Source organism: Dromiciops gliroides, chromosome 1 (assembly GCF_019393635.1).
Source record: "Dromiciops gliroides isolate mDroGli1 chromosome 1, mDroGli1.pri, whole genome shotgun sequence".
In the NCBI taxonomy this organism is placed as follows: Eukaryota; Metazoa; Chordata; class Mammalia; order Microbiotheria; family Microbiotheriidae; genus Dromiciops; species Dromiciops gliroides.
The window spans coordinates 25,971,122-25,992,491 of record NC_057861.1 but is presented as its reverse complement, the minus strand read 5'-3'; the positions used below and the strand labels follow the sequence as shown (position 1 = coordinate 25,992,491).

General features: G+C 50.0%; 1 protein-coding gene across 3 annotated transcripts in view; it reads right to left on the bottom strand.

The window, feature by feature from the left end:
• RBM19 (RNA binding motif protein 19) overlaps window positions 1-21,370 on the bottom strand; it is a 172,159-nt gene that overhangs the window by 19,324 nt on the left and 131,465 nt on the right. For all 3 annotated transcript variants that reach the window (XM_043979827.1, XM_043979828.1, XM_043979829.1), the window contains one exon: window positions 5,815-5,929. In XM_043979827.1, coding sequence (XP_043835762.1) covers window positions 5,847-5,929 — 83 coding nt within the window. In that variant the 3' untranslated portion in view covers window positions 5,815-5,846. The remainder of the gene's footprint in view (window positions 1-5,814; window positions 5,930-21,370) is intronic.

Sequence of the window (21,370 nt, the reverse complement as noted above, 5' to 3'; positions counted from 1 at the left end):
GGTTAGCCACACTCACTCACTCCTTCACTCCTGGCCACTCAATGAATGCTTACTGACTGAATGTCTGGCTTCTCTGGGGGAGCTCTCCTAGAAGCAGGGCTGGGCAGGCTAGTGGACTTGGGCTCCACATGTAAAATGAAGGTAGCATGGGCCAAATAATTCCTGCATTTTCAGTCTAACATTCTTTGATCCCATGTCTTTGATACCTTTGAGGCAAGCCAGGCTTGGAAGTCATAGGCTCATGGATTTAGATTAAGAAGGAACCTCACAGAATATCTCTCTAGTCCAATGCTCTCATCTTAGGAGGAAACTGGATGCTCCAGTGACTTGCTCAGGGCCATACAGGGCCAGGATTAGAACTTGGGTCTCCTGACTCCAAATCCACTGTCCCTTCCAGAACATGTCTCTTCCCTATGTGTCCTATCTATACTGAGTTTTCTGAAGCAATGCTGCTTGTGGTCCTGCGTCTGTCCTCTGCCCTCTGACCAATAGTGACCTCAGCATCTTCAGGTGGTCCAGTCTGCCATGGCCTTGGTTGGGTCTCCTGGGCCCCTGGCAAAGGGCTCCACTTGCCATCTCTACAGCAATTAGCTGTAACACATGTACCCACTTGGGATTAATTGCATTTGATATTTAAAAACAAAACAAAAAAAAAACCACATTAGATTTCTTTTGAGTTAAATTATCTGAAAAATTGTCCTGTAGCAAGCTGCTGAACAAGAAAAGGATCATTAAGGGGGAAAAAAGAAGTGAGATCCCTTCATTAGGGGCTGGGGACAAAAGACACGGCTTCCAGGATTGGGGGGGGGGGGGGAGGCATGAGTCATTTTTTTTAGATGAGCAACAAAGAGTTAAAGTCATTTTCATTAAAATTTAAATTTCAGGAGGCGATCTCACTCCGCTCTCCAGCCCTCCCCCCTTCTCCCCTCCCTTCCCCTTCCCCTTCCCCTTCCCCGGTGCCTCTGAACGTTAGGCTGGCAACCATTTCATATTTCAATCTCGGCAGAACAAATTGAATTAGATGTTGAAACCAAACTCGGCTCTGTTCTCCAAAGCCTACATGCTCGGCTAGCGCTAATCCTTTTCGTTGCTGCTGCCGAGCACCGAGAGGCTCAGCAAGAAATCTGTCCCACCACAAAAGACAAAAAAAAAGGGGGGGGGAGGTGGAGAAAAAAAAGGAAGCGTGTGGGTTTAAAAAAAAAAAAAAGCCTTGCTGAAATTGTCTTCTGTCTGACACTCAGGCCTTAGAGGGCTGGAGTCAGAACCTTACATGGCCCGTGGTCAGAAAAAAGCAACCGTGGAGGGAGGGAGGGAGGATTAATCTTTTTGCTCTTAGAATTTTGCTCTGCCTGCCCTCTTTTCCCAAATTACATCTAGAGAGAGAGAGAGAGAGAGTGTGCACTGAGGGTCTTCCCCTACTCCTTCCTCCCCTCTAAACAATGAGAGGAGGATCCCAGCACTCCTATCGGAATTTCAGGGCTCAAGTCGGAATCTCAGCTTTATCTTTTACATTGTGGCTTCCCCATCTTGATGCCCATCTTCTCCCCTCCCCCTCTCACTCCCTCCTCCCATCCCCCCATGGTATTTCCAACCCCAGTATGTAAATCAGACATGAGAACACCAATTGGAAAGTTTCCGACGGGGAGATACATCACTACCACATCACTGCCAGGCCTGTCCTTCCAATTTCACACATGGAAATCATCACTTTGCTACTGACCTTCTTTTTAGACCAGAGGAGTCTGAGGACTTGTCTGGGAGCCTAGGGCAAAAGGTTCAAATCCTGGCTTTGGTTGAAAGGAGAAAGGGTGATTTAATGGTCTCATCTGGGTCCCTTGTTCATGTGAAACCCCCAGGATCCAGGTGGTCAAAAGCAGAAGACATGGAAAAAAAACAACCTGAAGAGAGCTAGCTCCCATCATTAGGGTCAAAGGGATCTCATTCGCCATCCGGTCAATTCAGACTGGAAAAAGGAACCTCCCCCCCATATATATGGGAAGCCCCTGCCTCTAGAGGAAGCTTGAATGAGAATTTCATCTTCATCTTTCACATTGTTTCTTGGCGGCCTCCATGTCCCTTCCCCCCACAAGGATGGCTCTGATGGCTATGAGGTATTTCCTGACACCCAGTTTACAATGGCCTCCTGGATGATGTTTATTGCAGCCCACATGGAGGGGGTTGAAGTGTGAAAAGAATGGGGAGGCAAGAGAGCACCAGGTTGTGAAAGGCCTTGAATGACAAACAGAGGATGAACAACTGCTTGTCGGGAACAACGCAAAGGGGATTCCTGCCCATCTACAGGCTGGACTAGATCAGAAGGGTCAGACACATACCCAACAGGCTCTACGGGGCCTAAAATCTCCTGAGTGTGGCCTGAACTAGGTTAAAATGTAATCCGGAAATATGTAACAAAACAAATGCAACAAAGCACAGAAAATGTTATCATGTGGTTTTCTAAGTCAATGTGCTGCCCACAGGGATCTTTATGCGTGGGTTAGATGGCCTCTGGGGCTCCTCTCAGTTCTAACTCTATCATCTTCTCAGTGCAGATTGTTTACTTCAACTCTCATTTCAGTGATGAGGAAATTCAAGCCCAGAGACATTATGTAAGTTGAATAATGTCACATAGGTGGTCAATAGCAGAGCCAAGATTTGAACCCAGGGACCACAACTCTAAATCCAGGCCTCTTTCCATGCCACAAGGATGCTTGAGCCCTCATATGTGGCTTTAGATTGTTGGTTAATGTTCTACATGGAATTATCTTCTTTCCCCAATTAGGCTGTAGTTGAGAGACGCCTAAGAGAAGGGAGGCACTAGGGCCAAAAGGTATGGGGCTGCCTCCCATGCTGGTCAGCGCTCCCTCGTCCCTACATTTAAGATACCCTTCTACTTCGAATGGTTGGGAGGACTGTATTTTATAAACTTGGAGAAGCTATGAAAATGTGAGTTATTAACATTTTGTCAGTCATAATCGACATCATGGGTAATGTTGAATAAACGGTTAATGCTGGACATTAGTCAGATAACACTATAATAATTTGTCTGAAGGTTTGTTTCCTGAAAATGAACATATACAAGCAGTTCAACACTGAAGAATACAATCATCATGGATCTACATTTACTGCGCACCTGTCAGGTGCAGGGCCCCATGTACTCATGCCTGAAGTGGGCATCCTCTGTTGGTGGAGTTTATACTGATCGTTCATATCGACACTTGGGGGTTGTTGAACACTTCCTGTTGTCTACTTGGATGTATATGTTCTAAAAAGTTTCCAGGGGTGGTAGGGGTTACAGATGGTTGGCAAACATCCCTGGAAGTCAAGATCCTCATATGACATACAGACGGAGGGTGTTCTGAGTCAAATCTGGGTCAACTGATCTTTGCCCCCCTACCCAGTCACCCGGGTGTGACAATTCTATGCTTGATAACAACAACAATAATCCATCAACCGCTTGGCTCTAGAGGTGCTGAGGTGTTGGAGATGATGGGCAAAGAGCTCTCAGACGGAAGCTGCTCACAAACAGAATCACCCACTAAACAATTCTGAATATTACATATCCCTGAGAATCTAGCCAGAGGAAGGAGAGCCCACCCCTGGCATCCCAGATAGCCTGATGGCAATGTGGGAGACTGAGGGTCCAAAGGCTGGATTTGTGGTGGTGATGGGCAAGGTGATGCCTTCTGGTAGTTGTAACGCTAACAGCTTACTGATAAGCTTAACAACGGGGTGGGGGTGGGGAGCAGTACAGAAGCTAAGAGAAAGAGCCTATGGTCATAGTTACTTAGATATGCCTTCAGAGAGGTGCCCAAAAAGATGAGCATTCACTTATCACATCCTTTTGTTCGAAATAATTCTGTCATCTATGCACTAGGAGAGGTGGGCTGGTAGGAAAATAGAAATAAAAATAAAAATCACAGTCCAATGGCCTCTGAAGGCCACACAAGAGTTGTAGTACCAGGTCTATGGCAAAGGAGATGGTACAAACTAAAAGGGACTGAGAACACAAAGCATTACAACTGGATGGGACCTTCTCGGAGTCTCGGAAGCCATCTGGCCCAACCCTTTCATCTTCACAGATGAGGAAACTGGGGGGAGGAGGCTTGGAATCCCCTGGGGGGGTGGGGCTCTGTACTCTTTAGGGTGGTAGCATGGAAACAAGGGCACCATGTTGTCCTACCCCATTGTTTTTTTTTTTTTTTAGTGAGGCAATTGGGGTTAAGTGACTTGCCCAGGGTCACACAGTTAGTAAGTGTTAAGTGTCTGAGGTCGGACTTGAACTCAGGTACTCCTGACTCCAGGGTTGGTGCTCTATCCACTGCGCCATCTAGCTGCCCCTACTCCATTGTTTTTTAAGGGCACAAACTTCCTTTTACTCAATAAGATTCCCAAGAGCCTCACTCTTAACCTACAAATCCAAGCAGCTGCCAAATATTGTCTGTCATTTCTCCCTGCACAGTCTTTCTCATTCCCATCCCCTTCTTTCCATTCACAGAGTCCTCGCTCTCATGCAGACCCTCATTGCCTCTCACCGGGACTTTCACAAGTCTCCTGAATGGTCTCCCTACACCGAGCCTCCGCCTTACATCCTCCACGTAGCTGCCAGAGTGGTATCATTTGACTCTCCTACTCAATAAACTCCAGTGGCTCCCTATTACCTCTAAGATCAAATTTATTGCATCTTTATCTCATTCTCTCAACGTTTTCACTTTGTGGCGGTTTTGTAACGCACACAGTTATTATATGAACACATAAATAAATACGACTTACGAATATGTAAATAGGCAGCATTAAGCACTACTCCCTAGGCAGGACAACACAGGATTCGCATTCAGGTCTTCCTCTGACTGAATCCAGTGCATTAGCTGTCCTTCCCGTCTTTGTAGAATACCCAAAGAGTGGGGCCAGGAGACAGTTTCCAAACCAGAATGGCCAGCATGGGGTCAATGGCTGCTTCCACTTGGGGTTTAAGAAGTGTGCCTAACCAATTCCTTGTGCTACCCCTGAAAGATGGATTGTAATTGGACCACAAGCTCAGTGAGCTAGCGGCGTGGCCCGGGGGCCAGAAAAGAGCTAACGCACCCTCCGGCTGCATCTCTGAAAGCCAGAGCATGGTGTAGGAGGGAGGGCCCGCCGTACTGGGTTCTGGTCAAGCCACGCTTGGAGTGCTCTGTTCCATTCTGGGCTGCGGTTCTAGAAGCACATCCACAGTGGAACCCATCCAGGATGGAGGGAGGGCTGGGAGAGAACGGCCCCGCCCTCCAGTATGGGAAGAGTCTGCCTGGCCCCAGAGGGCAACATGTGGAAGCTGAAGAGGCAGATTTTGGCTGGATGTCAGGAAGAAATTCCTCTTAATGCAAACTGCCTGATAATGGGAGGGCTGCCTCAAGGGCTACCCTCTCCAGCGACTGTGGAGCGGAGGCTAAAGAACCTACTATGTGCCGGGCCCTAGCGACACAAGGACAAAGCACAGAAACATCTCCACTCTCGAGGGGAAGGGTCACTGGAAAAGCCCTTCAAGCTCTCCTCTAGTCCTGAGGCTCTGTGAGTCTGTCGCTTCTTGAGCCTGACCTTGGAAATCTGCCATTCATCCTTGCCGTGTCTCCTATGGATGTCGGGGTGATACGTTGGCCTGGGATAATGGGGGAGGGGGGTGATAGGACCATCTCCCTTGACTGGGAATCGGTGGAGGCCGATGGCCATCTGCTGTCCCCTCTTCCCCTCTCCCACTGAGGCCAAACCGCCTGCCCTTCCCAGAGGTATGGAGGCCGCAGGGGCCTTCCCCCGCTCCCGGCAGGAACGCAGAAGACGTACCTCTCTCTGCCAGAGAGCAGCTGAAGTATCTGCTACTCGCTGTCCTCGCTCTTGTCCCCCTCCAGCTGCTCCAGGATCTCGTCCAACACCACAGACCGCCTTTTCTTTGGGGAATCTATGCGAGCCCAGATGGCAGAAGAGAAGAAATGAACAGCCGAGAGGGTTGGGAGGCGGGAAGACAGAAAAGACAGAATGAAGGGGAGAAAAAAAAAGGAATATTGTAAGATAGGCATCAGCTCGTCAGAGTCAAGAGCACATGGCTTTCCCCCCACAATTCCCTCTCCTTCGACCCGGTGAATGCCTGGGCCATTCCCCAAGGAGCTTTTCAGAGTTCTGCTGCCCTCAGAGAAAGGGAGCCCTTTACAAAGAACCAGAGGGAAGACCCTTCACGGTCTCACTGCATCCTTCTCTGGTCCATCACACTGAGGGCAGGTTGTGGAGCCTCAAGTCTGTCCAGCAGGGAGAACAAAGGAAGAGATCCTTACTTGGACTGCCTCGGCCTCAGCCAAGGGAGAAGTATGGAGCATGCATCTCCCCTCCCCAAGCCCATTTGGTGTTTCTTTTTGGGCTCCTCTGTAGAATGGGAGGGGAACAGGACGGGGAGACAGGATCGGAGGGGCTGCTTTTCACCAGGGTTCACAGATTGGGCATTGAACAGGAGCCTGGAAGCCTTGCTTTTTTTCCTCTGTAGAGGAGAGAAACTGAAGTGTGGAGAAGGAAAGTGACTTGGTCAAGGTCACACAGGAAATAGGCAGCAGAGATGGGCTTCTTCAATTCCAAAGCTGGCATGTGTCAGCTATGGAAGTCCATGAAAGCAGCTTTCTGACCCTGGGGGCAAGTCTGCCTCACTCTTCTGACCTGCGCATTGCCTGACCTCCATCCACACTCCTGACCGTGTCCCTCAACTGGCCCAAACTGAAGCCCCGGCTTGGAATGTGGGCATCTTGGGGCCCTCCCCACCTCTTCCTCTTCCTTTGTGGCCACAGTCAAAGCCTCCTTTTGTGACCAGCCTCCCCCTCCACAAGAGGCGGACTGGACAGAAAGCTGGCCACGTATCCCGGATGTCGAGTGCTGCCTTTGACCAATGCTGGGGCAGGGGGAGCTTCTCATTGAGGGCTTCCCTTACCAGTGAAATCCAGGGACCGATTGTCCCCCCCAGAACACCAGTCTGTGGCAGAGGGCACAGTACCGCTCACCGCCGCTACCCCGGACTGTCGGGGAGGGGTCACAGGAACTCGGAAGCCGTCAAGTCCAACCCTCTCATTTTACATATGAGGCAAATGAGTTCCAAAGAGGGCCTGGAGCATGGATTCAAATCTGGCATCGGATGCTTATTACTTGTGTGACTCTGGGCAAGTCACTTAATTTGCTTGCCTCAGTTTCCTCATCTATGAAATGAGGATGATAATAGCACTGACCTTCAGGGTTGTGAGGATCAAATGAGATAATACTTGTAAAGTGCTGAGCACAGTGCTTGGCACACAGTAAGCACCATAGAAATCTTAGCTATTATTATTATTATTGTTGTTGTTGTTGTTGTTGCCTAGGGTTGTGCAGCTAGTAAGTAAATAAGATGGGATCGGAACCCGTGTTTTTGTGACTCCAAGTTCCATGGTGAGATTGGAGAGAGATGGCGTGGCATGGTAGAAATCTGATCTGTAGTCAACAGAAATCATAGGACATACAGAAGTCATTGCTAGTGATGTGCTGGTAATGTCAATGGTGGGCCGGGAAGGAGAATAGGCACTGGGTCAATGGGGACGGGACCAGCCAGCTCCCAGGGGCACAGAGTTCTGGGTCCTGGCTTAGGCAGGGGGAGGGGGATGGCTTTATCTTTGTGGTGACCAGATGTGAAGCACAGAAAGAAAGGGAGCGAGCTCAGTCCTCCCCTAGGATTGAGCCCGATACCACACACGGCTTCTTTTCTCCTTTCCTCCCCCTCTCCCCACCTTCCCATTCGAGGCTTTTTCATAATCATCAGGTTCGGGCGGTACACAATGGCCTCCGGAAATTGAATTGGAGGGAAGGTAATGGGATCCGTGGCAGCGGCAGTCAGAAACAGAAGGGCAGGAGCCACAAAGTGAGCCTGCCACAGCAGCCAGCACTTCCAACAATGGAGAGGGAGCTGGCGGGGAACCCAAGCCCCTCTGCTCTTCCCCAGACTCAGATGGGCTACAGGGGCGTTCTGGAGGTTGGCTAGTCACCGATGACCCACCCAGATTCCAGAGGTGAGGCCGGGCCCGGGGCTCCTGGCAATCTGCCAGGCCTGAAGAAGAGGCTACCCTGGCCCAGCATCCACTCGAGATGATTGAGCTGGTGGGGAGGGCAGGAGAGGGAGGAGGGTAGGCAACACTGCCCATGGAAGATTTTTACTGCTACGTACCCCCGGAGTCCCTGTGGGATCACGGATTTAGATCTAAAAGGGATCTTAAAAGACATCTGGTCTAAGCCAGAGGAGCATGGCATAGAGGAGAGAGTGCTAGATTAGGTGTCAGGAAGATGTGGGTTCAAGCTGTGCCTCAGATACTTAACGTGGGTCGGGCAAATCACAAAATGAAGTGGTTGAACTTGATGTCCCTCACGTTCCCTTGGAGCTCTAGATCTAGGCTCTTACACTCCTATGAACCCTCTCATTATACAGCTGAGAAAACTTGGGCCCAGCAGGGGAAGCAATTTGACCAAGGCCACACTAGTAGTAAGGAGCACAAGCCAGAATTTGAACCCAGGTCCTGAGACTCCAAATGCAGTATGCACTCCACAAAAGAATTCTAAGTGTTCTGTCTATCCAAGTGCTATTCAGCCTTCAGTTCCCAGCAGATGTCAGTCTGAACCCTGTGACTGACCACCAGTGTGACCTTGAATATGACCTCTCCCTGCTCTGCAAAATGTGGGGCTTGGGTGAGCTGGCCTCAAAGTATGCTCTGGCCTCTGAGCTTGTGAGCCATGCCCAGAAGCTTCCTGCGGCAGCCAGTCATCCCTCCCTCCCTCCCCCCTCCCCTTCCATCCATTCCTTTACTGGTCCATCCCAAGACAATCCCTTCCCGAGCACTGCCTCATCACTCAATGATTCACCCTGGCTGTCCATCCAGCCAAACATCATTCTGGTCTCCTGTCTCTTCAGCTTTCTCCCAAGTTTCAGTCTGGGCTCCCCTATGGGTTTCTGCAGAGCAGTCGTGGGGGCTCACTTCTTGTATGGCCACCTGATCTCAGCCCTCCCACAGGAAGTACAAACACTCCTTTTAGCAAATGATGTTACTTGGCCACACGAGCCCTGGAGAGGGTTGGAGAATTGACAGCGGGGAGAACCTCACAGAACATCTAGCCTAATCCCCAGCACCGGGACAGTGGATAAAGGAATGGGTCTTGGAGACCTGCGAGCGGCCTCAGAACAGGGGATGTCAGAGCTGGGAGGGGCCTTAGAACCCAGATCCACTAACTACAAATACAGCAGCCCATCCATCCACTGCACCAGGCTAGACCACACAGAATCCCGTGGAGGCAGAGGAACACCCAAGTCTTGGCTGTTCACTTTTTAGCCCTTGGGGTGTGAAGGCATCTGTCTGTTCACAAAGCTGCTACAATCAGAGCAGGACTGAAATTTCCCCCCCCTCCCCCAGTCAAATCAGGGAGGGGAAAAACCCAAACCAAAAGAATTTGCTGGAAACCAGGGCTCCTGGCTCCTCTGGGGCCTGTGGTCGAGTATCCCTATGGTACCCATGAGTCAACTGGGATGGAGGATGCTTCAGGAACACTCCTGGGAAATCTATGTGTGAGTGAGGTTTTTTGGTAGAATGAACCATGTTTTCAATGTCCAAGGGGAGCTGGCTATAGAAAGGTGTCCTGGGATCTGCAACCTCACGCTTCCAGCTCCCAGCCTACGTTTTGGAGGTGAAGATGGGAAAACTCTGGCATTAGCACAAATGACCAACAGCAAAGTTATCCTTGGTGTTAATGTCCAATTTTCCAAATTTTGAGTCGAAGGTCAAAGACTGGGAGCAGGAAGCTTGGAGCTGGGCATGGAGCCTAAGAGGAGGAGCAAGAATTCTCACTTCCGCTTTGCCAGGAGATCTGGAGGGAACTGTCTTCACAATGGCCCTGTTGTTGTGTGGGTGATGTCATGCCTTGCAGTGAATTGGATCTAAGGGAGGGAGGGCTGAGCAAGGTCACCAGCCTCACTCTCCCCTCCAGAGTCATCTGGGTCCGGTGCCAAGATATAGATCAGGATGAATGGAGATGGCCCCCGGTGACAACGGTCTCATGGGGCAGTGGCAAAGATGGCCTTTCTTATTTTACACAGCAGCAGAAAATTAAGGCTGTGAGAGCTCAGGCGACTTTTTCAGGTCACAGGACTATTAAGGCAGACAGGCAGTCAATAAGCACCTACTTTGTGCAAGGCAATGAGCTAAATGCAGGGATACAAAGAAAGGCAGAAGACAGTCCCCGTCCTCATGGAACTTAGAATCTAAAGGGGAGCTCGCATGCAAACAGATTTTGTACAGGATAAACAAAGAATAATTAAGAGAGGGAAGGCACTAGAATTAAGAGCAGGCAGGAAAGCCTTCTGCTTGGGAAGCTGAAAGAAGCCAGGAGGCAGGGGTGAGGGTGAGAGCTTTCCAGGCATGGGCAACAGCCAAGGAAAATGTCCAGAGCTGTGTGTGTGTGTATGGGGAATGGTTAAGGTAGAAGACTGGGAAGGTTGGGGTGGGCAGCTGTGTAAAGGGATCCTACGGAGAAGCAACATTGAAGGAGGAGGTAAAGGAAGCATAAGGAATGAGAATGTAGCACATTAAAGGGAAACACTGCAGGAACTGATGTCCAAGGACGTAGGTTCAAATCCTGTCTCTGCAACTAACTCCCTGTTTGTCCTTGGGCAAGTTACTTAACCTCTCTGGGTCTCCGTGACTCATTTGCAAAGCAAGGGAGCTGAATGTCTAAGGGTCCTTCTGGCAATAAATTTACAATCATATGAGGCCAAATAAAAAAAAACAACAACAACAAGCAGTCAGATGAGGCCACCCTTGAAATGTTCTTCTCAGAGCTCTATAGACAAATATATCCATATCTATATAACCAAAAGCCATTCCTTGGCACTTTGTGCATGAATGATATTCATCCTTCATTCTTGAAGAGGGTCAAAGACATCACTAGAATGATGTCTTGACTTGTGGAGCTGAACATTGTCAAAAGGTTATGAACACACAATTCTCAAAAAAATTACAAACTATCAACAACCATAAAAAAGAATATAAAACAGTAAGAGAAATGCAAATCAAAACAACCAGGTGGTTATACTGTACACTCAGCAAACTGGCAAAGATGACAAAATGGAAGTAATCAATATCGTAGGAGTTGTGGAAAGATACAAACTAGTGCATTGTTGGTGGAGCTTTGTATACACGCATCTGCATGTTGTTTCCCCCATTAGACTGTAAGCTCCTTGAGGGCAGGGACCTCTCTCTGTAGCCCTAGTTCTTAGAGAAGTGCCCGGCATACAGCAGGTGCTTAATAAATGTTGATTATTTCCTATTTTTCCTGTATAGGACTTGTTTGCACATATTTGTTTTTTTTGTTGTCTCCCCTATTAGAATGTAAACTCCCCAAGGGCAAGGACTGTCATTTGCCTCTTTTTATGTTCCCAATGCTGAGCACAGTGCCTGGCACACAGAAGGTGCTAAATAAATGCTTACTGACTGACGGAATTGAAGAGAAGCATGCAAAGATTTACAAGAACTGATGCAAAGTGCAGCATGAAGCAGCAGAACAGGATAAAGGACAACTGCGACTCTGTGAATGGAAGGAAAAACCATGAAAGAATTGAAAATGCAGGTGGCCAGATCACAAAGAAGAAACTTGGCCCCAGGGAAAAGCTATGAGAAGCCCTCTTGGCAGAGGTGGGGGAATGTGCATCAGCATCAGATTTTTTCTATGTCTTGTTCAGTTTTGCTGATGCATTTCTTCCCCTTCCTCTTCTTTCTTTAAACAAAAATTCTTTGCTAAAGGATAACTCCTAGGGGAGAAGGAATAGAAGGGGACATTTAGGCTGCGTAGACACAAAAGACCACTTTGGAGCAAATGGAGGGACTGGTTAGACTGACAATGTTTCCCTGCAGGCCCAAGGGAGGACACTGGGTGTCTAAGGTACAATTCTTGGGGTGGGTGAGCCTGCCCCATAGAGGCCAAATGACATCCAACAAAGAAGAACAGAAAAAATCTCCAAGGAGAACAAGATGCTTCAGTCTGTCTGACCTGGTCCACTTACTCTTAGAGAGGAAGGGGCTATTGTCCCCATTTACAGATCAGGTAACTGAGACACAGGGGAGTTAAAAAAACATAAATAACCCTCGGTCACAAGGTACACCATAGAATTTTGGAGTTGAGACCAGCCAGTTCAGTTCCTCCATTTTTTTAGATGAGGAAAAGTGAAGCTCAGAGAAGAATTATCCTTGTTCAAGGCTTCACACGATTAATAAGCAAAGTGAGGAGGAGAATCTGGATTTCGAGGCTTGTAGTCGAGGGCCCTTGGCATAGTGGCACCAGGAGACCTGAAGGCTGTTGTCTGAGATCATGGGTTTGGAGCTGGGAAGGATCTTAAGAGGCAGCCCATCAATCACTCAGAGGCATTTATTAAGCACCTGATACTTCGTTCTGAGGCACTAGGGGTACTAGGACAAAGGGAGGAAGGCCTGCCCTCAGGGAACTTGCCTGCTCTTGGCATCTTAGAAGCTGAGATCTCTTTACTTCTTGGCACATGAGTTCCCAGTTCCCAGGACAGCCAGTCCTCTACAGATCATGGGATTCAGACCTGGAAGCTATTTCAGCATCAGCTCATCTAATTCCCTAGTAGATGGACGAGGAAGGTGAAGCTGTCATGGAGGGTAAGAGACAGTTGGTCATCTGACTCCATAGTCAAGGTCTCCTTCTACGGCCCAGCTTCCAGACCATCTCCCTCGTTTTACAGCTGAGGAAACTGAGGCTTGCTTAAGGTCACTCCGGTGGGATTTGAACCCAAGCCCTCTGGCTCCAGGGAGAGTCCCCGACCAAGCTTCATCTCTGTGCTTCTTGGCTGCTACGCTCTCAGGAAGGGCTCAGACCTTCTCAAGGCAGGAGAAGAGGGAGGGAGGGGGCCCGGCAGCCCCAGCATCCCCCTCCCTCCCTCCCTCCCTCCCCCCCCTTCCTTTTGGCTCGCTTGCCTCGGCGAGAAGCACACCCTGCTTCCAGGGAACAGCTGCTGAAATCCCACTTCCCAGACATCAAAAGCCTCACTGGGTTTTCACCAAACAAACATAATGCAGAACCCGGAGAAAGGTGTAAAATAAACAAACAGTGCGAGCTGTACATTTTCTTTGAGTGCTACAGCTGCATCGGAAGATAAACAACAAGTGAATGTCAGCAAACGTCAATACACAAGAAATTAACTTGACAAAAAGCTCACCCGGCCCCCTTGTGCCCCCCTCCCCCCTCCCCTCCCCCCCACGCACCATTTTGCAATTCTGGAGTTCCCATCTAATGATTTTATTTTTCAATTAATTCCTTGACAGAATGCCAGGATGTTGCTTCTCCCCCCACGTCCCCAACACTGTCGCTGTCTGCACACGGAGGGAGGCGGGCAGAGGAAGGAATTGGTGGGGGGGGGAGGGGGGGCAGTGGGGTAGAGGAGAGGTGGGAAAAGAGGGGGCTACGTGGGAAGAAGGACGGCAAGATTTTTCCCAATGATGTTTCATTCCTGAGACCCCAGAAAGGCTAGGGAAAGACAGCGAGTATGAGCAGGAAGGGACTCGGGCCGAGACCCTGCTCTGGTCTCACCTGTCAGTGACAGGACTTGGCTTGAAAACAGGGCCTCTAGGAAACAGGGAGGGCAAAGGGGACAAGGACGGGTGGGGTGGGGCAGTGGGTAGAGAGCTGAGCCTGGTGCCCAAAGGACCCTAGAGCTAGAGCTGGGGGGGGGTACCCTCTGAGGCCTTGTCTGGTCTAGTCCCCTCATTTTAGAGACTGGAGCTGAGGCTCAAAGAGGGGAGTGACCGGCTCATCTGTCACATAGACATACACGGTCTCTCCTTGTCTCTGTTCCTCTCTCTCCCTCTGTCTGCGTCACACTAACACACATCCATAGACTCTCCTCGTCTCTGTCCTTTCCTCCCTCTGTCTGACACACACACACACACACACACACACACACAGAGGCATATCCAGGACCTGATCCCATGTCATAACCTCCAGGCCAGTGGTCTTTCCCCTTGGCCACAGCGACCTTGCCAGGAAGGTTTAAGAACTCCAGTCCAGCTCCTTTTCCTGGGGTGCAGAGGCAGGGCTGAGGTCCCATGCTCTCGGGGTTTCTGATGGGGAGGGCTTATTATCATCCTGGGCCGCTTCTCAGAGGGCCCAGAACAGGTGCTGCTGCGCTTGCCCGTAGGCCCAGATGCCGCCTTGGCATACAAGTTTTAGCCCTCCTTGTCCCTGGAACTCCTGTGTTGGGGCCACTTGCCCAGCCCCGAGGACTGTCCTGCCTAGGCCAGTCTCTCAGGCCGGCCCCAGACACGCTTCTCTTTCCCTGCTCCCAGGCTATCGTTTGGGAAGCCTTTCCAAGAGGCCAGTTCTGGAAGCATGATGAAATCAACTCTGCCATTGATCCTGGATGGGCTGTGTCAATCTGCTCCCCTGGGGCCCATTCATCATTGCAGGGACTTGTTATCTAACAACCACTTGTTACCCTCACTCCCGATAATGATAATGATGATAACAATGACAACATGAAAAGCATTTGACACATATTATCTCATTTGGTCTTCAAAAAAACCCAGGACGGGGTGAGAGAGGCACGGACCCCCCCCCCCCGCCCCCATTTTACAGATTGGGAAACTGAGGCCAAGAGAAGCTAAATGCTCTGCCCTTGACCACACCCCTAGGGAGTGTCCTGAGGCAGCATCCGACTCTGGTCTAACTCACAATCCTGTGCTTCTGTGTTTGTATTCCTCGTGTTTGGCACAGAGAAAGCACTGCTTAAAAAAAAAAAAACCAATTCAGGCCCATCTAATACTGAGGACTGATTTCTATAACACTACGGGTTACCAAATGTCTCCCTCAGAACCACCCCTTGAAGGAGGGAGCGTGAGTATTATTCCTAGTTCTATTTTTCAGATGAGGTAACTGAGGCTAAGGATTAGTGGCTTTCCCAGAGACACAGCTAGTGTGTGAGGTAGGGTTTGAACTCGGGCCTTGCAGACTCCACTTCTTCCACTCTGCCCCACCCCACTGCTCACACCCACATGCAATGGAAGTGGTCTTGGGGCCAGAGTTTTAGAAGAGAAGCCCCTGGTACCCAGAAGGTGCTTTGCCTCTCATTCTGCCAATGAGAACAAAGGGAGGTATAATATTGGCTTGAATTTTTAAAGCCAGTGGAAAGACCACTGGCTTTGAAGTAAGAGGATCCGTGTTCAAATCCTACCTCTTTTTTTGGGGGGGGGGCAATGAGGGTTAAGTGACTTGCTCAGGGTCACACAGCTAGTAAGTGTCAAGTGTCTGAGGCTGGATTTGAACTCAGGTCCTCCTGAATCCAGGACTGGTGCTTTATCCACTGCGCCCCCTAGCTACCCTCAAATCCTACCTCTGACCTCCACTGCCTATGTGACTGCACAAATCACTCAATCTCTGCTTTGGTTCCATTTGCTCAGCTGTAAAATGAAGGGGTTGGCCATGCCTTCCCAAGGGCAATCTTTGTAATTGTATTGACAGAGGGCTTTTAGATTCCAGTTGGCTTCATACACACTGTCATGTAAGTAATATTATCGGGGCATTTTACTGATGAGGAAACTAAGGCTCAAGGTCACACAGGTAGTAAGTGTCAGAGGTGGAATCCAAACTCAGGGCCTGTGGCTCTAGGGCCAGGGGACGACAAGTGTTGGCTTTGATTAGAGATGGTCTTCAGAGGCAGACATGGACATCATGATGGGAGGTGGGTGTGGGGGTGCCCAGGGGTGAAAATGACATGGATGAATGATGGAAAAAATAAGCCTATGGAGATAGCTAGGTGGCATGGTGGATAAAGCACTGGCCCTGGATTCAGGAAGACCTGAGTTCAAATCTAGTCTCAGAGAGTTGACACTTATTAGTTGTGTGACCCTGGGCAAGTCACTTAACCCTCACTGCCCCACCAAAAAACCCTAACAACAACAACAACAAAATAAGCCTATGGAGGGCAGAGGCCAAGCAACACGCACAAAGAGGGGTCAGCTGTTGGAGAAAAGAAATTGAAGGGTGGGGAAATTGGGACATCTCATAGGAAAAACAAACAACTGGGGATACTGAGGTACCTACAATGTCTCCCACTCTTTTTAAAACAACCCCCCTGAAACTTAGCGTGACTTGGAGACACAAACTGAGAACATTGTGTGTGTGTGTGTGTGTGTGTATGCACACATCTGTCTGTCTCCCCATTTGGGGCTGGAGGGGAGGCGATGTTTTGCTAGCCTGTCTCAGGCAGAGGGAAAACAGTTCCTCCCTAACTGTGCTCTCCCACCCCACAGGGAAGTTTTACTCTGCCCCTGCCCTTCCCCCTCACCCCCTGTCTCCAGGCCCCTGAGGCTTCTTCCAATCCCAACTCAGTCCCTTCCATCCTAAGTCAGTCTGAAATTCTCCGTCTGCCACTTTAATTCTTTGATCGATGGGGAAGAGTAGGAAAAATGGCCCCGCGCAGCTGGCTTCCCACGTTACCCCTAGCAGGGGATTGCTGGCCCTGCCGGTGATGGCTGAGTGAAATGTTTGTGGAGCGCAGAGAACACAAGTCAATAGTAATTTAGCGGGATTGGGAGCAAGTACCTTCCCTGCACGGACAGAAACTCCCGGGAGAGCGGGAGAGTGTGCAGGATATTACTGAATCACTCGGAAATATTTCCAAACACTACTCAATGAGGCAGAGGGGCAGGGGGATGGGAAGGGAGAAAGACCAGAGTGGGGTGGGGGGTATGCAGAGAGGGATTTCGAGATTGCCACCTGGCCACACTTGTCTCTCAAGCCTCTTTGGGGAAGAGGGCTCCGTCCTCCCCCGCCGCTGCCCACTCACACCCTTTCTAGGGGCTGACTTGGTCCAAACAAGCCCAGCTTTCCCAGCTCTGCCCTTGCCAACCGCACTGGCGAGGGCACTATGGATGTGGGTGCATCTGGCCCGATCGCTCTCCCAGCACTATCCATCCTGTCTGGGGAAGAAACACTTCTGAGCAAGGGAAGACATATCCGTCCCCACATCTCCCGTGCTCCAGTGCATCACCGATGGGCCAAAGTGGGCAGGCCCTTCATCTGTGCCTATCCGGCCTGTGGAGACCCTTGGCACTGTCCTCCTTTCACATTCCCCACAGGGAGCCACTCAACATGCCAAGGTAGGAGCCTTCTACGATTTCTCCTGACATCCTAAGGACTTCAGGGGGGCCCGTGGAGCATTCACTGGATTTTCTTCCCTCTCCGTGGGCCACCCATCTTTTTGGTGCACCCATTCGCCTTGTGCTCACACCCTCCTCGACACAGCCAGATTTGTGATCCTCTGTTTTTCAAAGGTTACTGTGTTCTAAGACTCAAGGCCAATCAGCAATACCAGTGATAAAAAGGAAGGCCCTTCCTTGGGGGCAGCTAGGTGCCACAGTGGATAGAGCACCGGCCCTGGAGTCAGGAGGACCTGAATGCAAATCTGGCCTCAGACACTTAACACTTACTAGCTGTGTGACCCTGGGCAAGTCACTTAACCCCAATTGCCTCACTTTAAAAAAAAAAAAAAAAAGGAAGGCCCTTGGTGCAAACTTAGGAAATGTTTCCAATCGGCATCCTGGTTCCTTCTTGTCCCTCTTCACCCAATAGTCCCTCCTCACTTTGGCAAATCCTGGAGTCCCTGAAACTCAAGGCTAAGACATACCTTAGGAGAACCTTTAAAAACGGGAGCTAGGGGGTGGGGGAGGTGAACAGGGTCTTAAGATTCCAGGCAGCTCCAAGGAGTCCAGGCAAAGAGACATTTTAAATGACAAATTCTGAGAGTGACTTGTCTGAACTTGCCCAGCAATCATTCTAAAACCCAAAGATGGTGTCCTCATGAGCAGGACCAGGAAAAGAGATGGGGTGGGCTGGAGAGAAGGAAGGGGAAGAGTGGGACACCTTGGGCCTGGGTCCTCTAAGAACCATGGATTTAGAGATGGAAGGAACCCAAGGAATTGTCAAGTCCTGGGTTCTTGTTTGTGAAGGGTTGTGTTAACTTATTTCAACATAAGTGGTTTCCTTTGTAATCTTCCATGATTTTGTTTATGCATTTAAAGACATGGTTCTGAGAAGGGGGTATGTGGGGGCCTGAGAAGGGGGCCAGTATGCATAAAAGGGGAGGAAGCTGAGGCCCAGGGAGGCTAGGTGGCCGACAGTCGGCAAGAGTTGCTCCAAGTCGAAGGTCTCTGCTGTTGCTCCTCAGTTGGCCAATAAATATTGATTAAGCCACTACTACAGGCCAGGCACTGTGCTAAATGCTGGGGGTACAAGGAAAGGCAAAAAACCGGTCCTGCTCTCAGGGAGCCCACAGTCTGATGGGGGAGACGAACAAGATACAGGCAGGAAGAGCTGGCATTAAAGGGTACTGGGAAAAGCTTCTGGTAGATGGTGGGATTTTATTTTATTTTTATATCTATCTATCTATCTATCTATCTATCTATCTATCTATCTATCTATCTATCTATCTATCTATCTTTGTGGGGCAATGAGGGTTAAGTGACTTGCCCAGGGTCACACAGCCAAGTGTGTCAAGTGTCTGAGGCTGGACTTGAACTCAGGTCCTCCTGGATCCAGGGCCTGTGCCACCCAGCTGCCCCCAAAGGGTAGGATTTTGGCTGGTCTTGAAGGCAGCCATGGAAGCTAAAAGGTGGAGATGAGGGAGAAGCTCCCAGGCATGGGGACCAACAGTGTAAATGCCCAGAGTTGAGAGATGGAGCCAGCGTCACCGGGCCCAGAGGATGTAGGGAGGATGTGGGGACAATGGGGTGTAAGGTATAAGAAGACTGGAAAAGGGCGGGAGAAGGGCTCAGGGTACAAAGAGCTCTGAATGTCAGAGAATTTCAGATTTGATCTTGGAGGTGCCAGGGAGCCACTGGAGGTCAGGGGGACTGGCCCAATCTGCACTCTAAAGGTTTCCTTCTGTGTGTCTGCAGCCCCTCCCTCTCAAAGGGCCGGGCACAGATGGAGTCCTTATCCAAGGCCGGACAATGGGGGCAGTGTGGAGTAGTGGATAGGGCGCTGGACTTGGCAGCAGCCAAGTCACTTCCCTGGTTCCTCCAGCCTCAGTTTCCTCATCTGTAAAATGAGCAGGGAGGCCCGGCCGGGCTCCAAGATCCCTTCTGGGTCTCAATCGACGACTCTCTGATTCCAGCAACTGAGCTGGCTTCAGAAATCCCAGCCCGAGTTGGCTCTAGATGAGAACCCAACGCGGCCCTCGGCCGGTGGGTCACTTGTTATGCGAGTCTCGTCTAGCACTCGGCTCAGGAGGTAAAAGCTAAGTATGGGAACTGTCTCGAATGAGAAAACTCCAAGCCGTGGAGTTCTGCTCGTGGCCAAATAAAACCTATTTGCTCAGGCCTCCCTGGCTGGGGCACGTGGCGAAACAGAGGATTCTGCCGCTGGATTTCTTCTGCCCCATTATATCCTCTGGGCTGCCCTTGTGGGTGCTGGGGCCTGCCAAGGCCCTGAAAGCTTCTGGCTGCCATGACCCTGCTGGTCTGTACCGCGCTCGGGAAGAAAGGGACACAGTCAGGGCTGGACTCTCCACTTTCTTCCTTCCTTCTTTCTCTCCTTTTGTGGTCTCCCTGCTCACCCTCCTGCCCACGGACACAGAGGAGGAGCTCCGTCCTCACCACTGGGGCACTGAGGCTTATTTGAGAAATCTTATTCTTATTCTCCTTGGGAGAGGTGGGGGGAGAAAGGGAGGAAGAGGAGGCAGATGCAGAAGCCCGAGCTGAGCAAAGGTCTTGCTTCACGCTGGGCTATTAATAATAATGACAGCTAACATTTATATAGCACTGTGCGAAATGCTTCTTAATTAGTCTCTCATTTGATCCTCACAACCACCCTGGGAAACAGGTGCTATTATTATCTTATTTTACAGATGAGGACACTGAGGCAAACAGGGTTCAGTGACTTGCCCAGGGTCACACAGTTAGTAAGTGGCTGAGGCAGGATCTGAACTTAGGTCTTCGAGACTCCAGGCTCAGCATTCTATTCACTGCACCACATAGCTAGAAGGGCATCAAAGAGGTCTAGTTCAACTCCCCCTTATTAGGAAACTGAGGCACTCAGAAAGATGCAAGAGAGGTATAGAACTTCTTCAGGAAGCGGGAGCAGAATTTGAATCCAGGACAGCTGTATTCTTTCTACGACACCACACAACTCCCTATTTCTCTGTTTGGTGTCTTTCTACCTCTTCTGGAAATTCACCCCTTGGGACAACTTTTAGATGACTTCCAAGTAGCCCACCCCCAACCCCTCCCCGGCCAAGATGCTATTTAGGAGCCTGGGGTGGGGGTGGGGTATCACAGCCTCCACATTGTTTGGGATCCAAAAACAGCTTATGCAAAGAAAAAGGAATCCATTTCTGAGTGATGGGGTGTGCTCATGGAATTCCGAAAGCCCTGGGCATCTCCCCCAGCCCCCCAACTTGAATGGTAAAGGCTTGGCTCACCTGCAGAAGGAGGCCTTTTAGAAGCAGAATTAGAAGAATAAATCAATAAAACCCCACCGACTCACAGAATTGGAAGGGACCTTAGAAGTCATCTCGTCAACTCTGCACACAGCAGACATTGAAAAAATATTTGCCAAATAGAATTGAATCCAGTCCAACCTCCCTCTCAGCCCAGGACGACCGAACAACGAACAGGTCCAGTCGCTGCCAGACCATTTTTTGAGTGATACCACTGCTGCATTGGTCATTAGGTGATGCCCAGGTTCCAATTCCAACCCTCCCACGTGTGTCCTGTGTGACCTTGCTCAAGTCACTTATCTCACTGGTCCTCAGTTTCCTTGTCTGTAAAACAAAGGCCCTGAACCTGCTGGTTGCCGGGGTCTCTTCCTGATCTAATTCTGTGACCCTCTGACCAACGCTGCCACTTAATCCTGGTATGATGCTAGCCAAGTTCCTCTACCTTTCTCTAGCCCTGAGCTTCTTTAGCTGTGTGTTGTTGTTATTGTTTTTAAGATGAGCTGGTCCCTGGGGTTGTTTCTGGCTCTGCACCTCGATCCTATGGGTGGGAGCTCAGCACCTAGGACGGGGTCCATTCATGAAAGCCCCAACAGTGGGCAGTAGGGTGTGCTTCTTAGGCTAAACAAGCAGCTTTTAAGCTCTTGCTAGGTTTGTGGCACCAAGGTGGTGTGTCTTGAACTTCTATCCACTGGTCCTGTTTCTTGGATCTAGGAAGAAGATTCCTTAAGGTCTGGGGCTTCAGAGGAAAGAGCAAGGGGGATGCAGGGATGTTTTAAGGTGTGTGTGTGTGTGTGTGTGTGTGTGTGTGTGTGTGTGAGAGAGAGAGAGAGAGAGAGAGAGAGAGAGAGA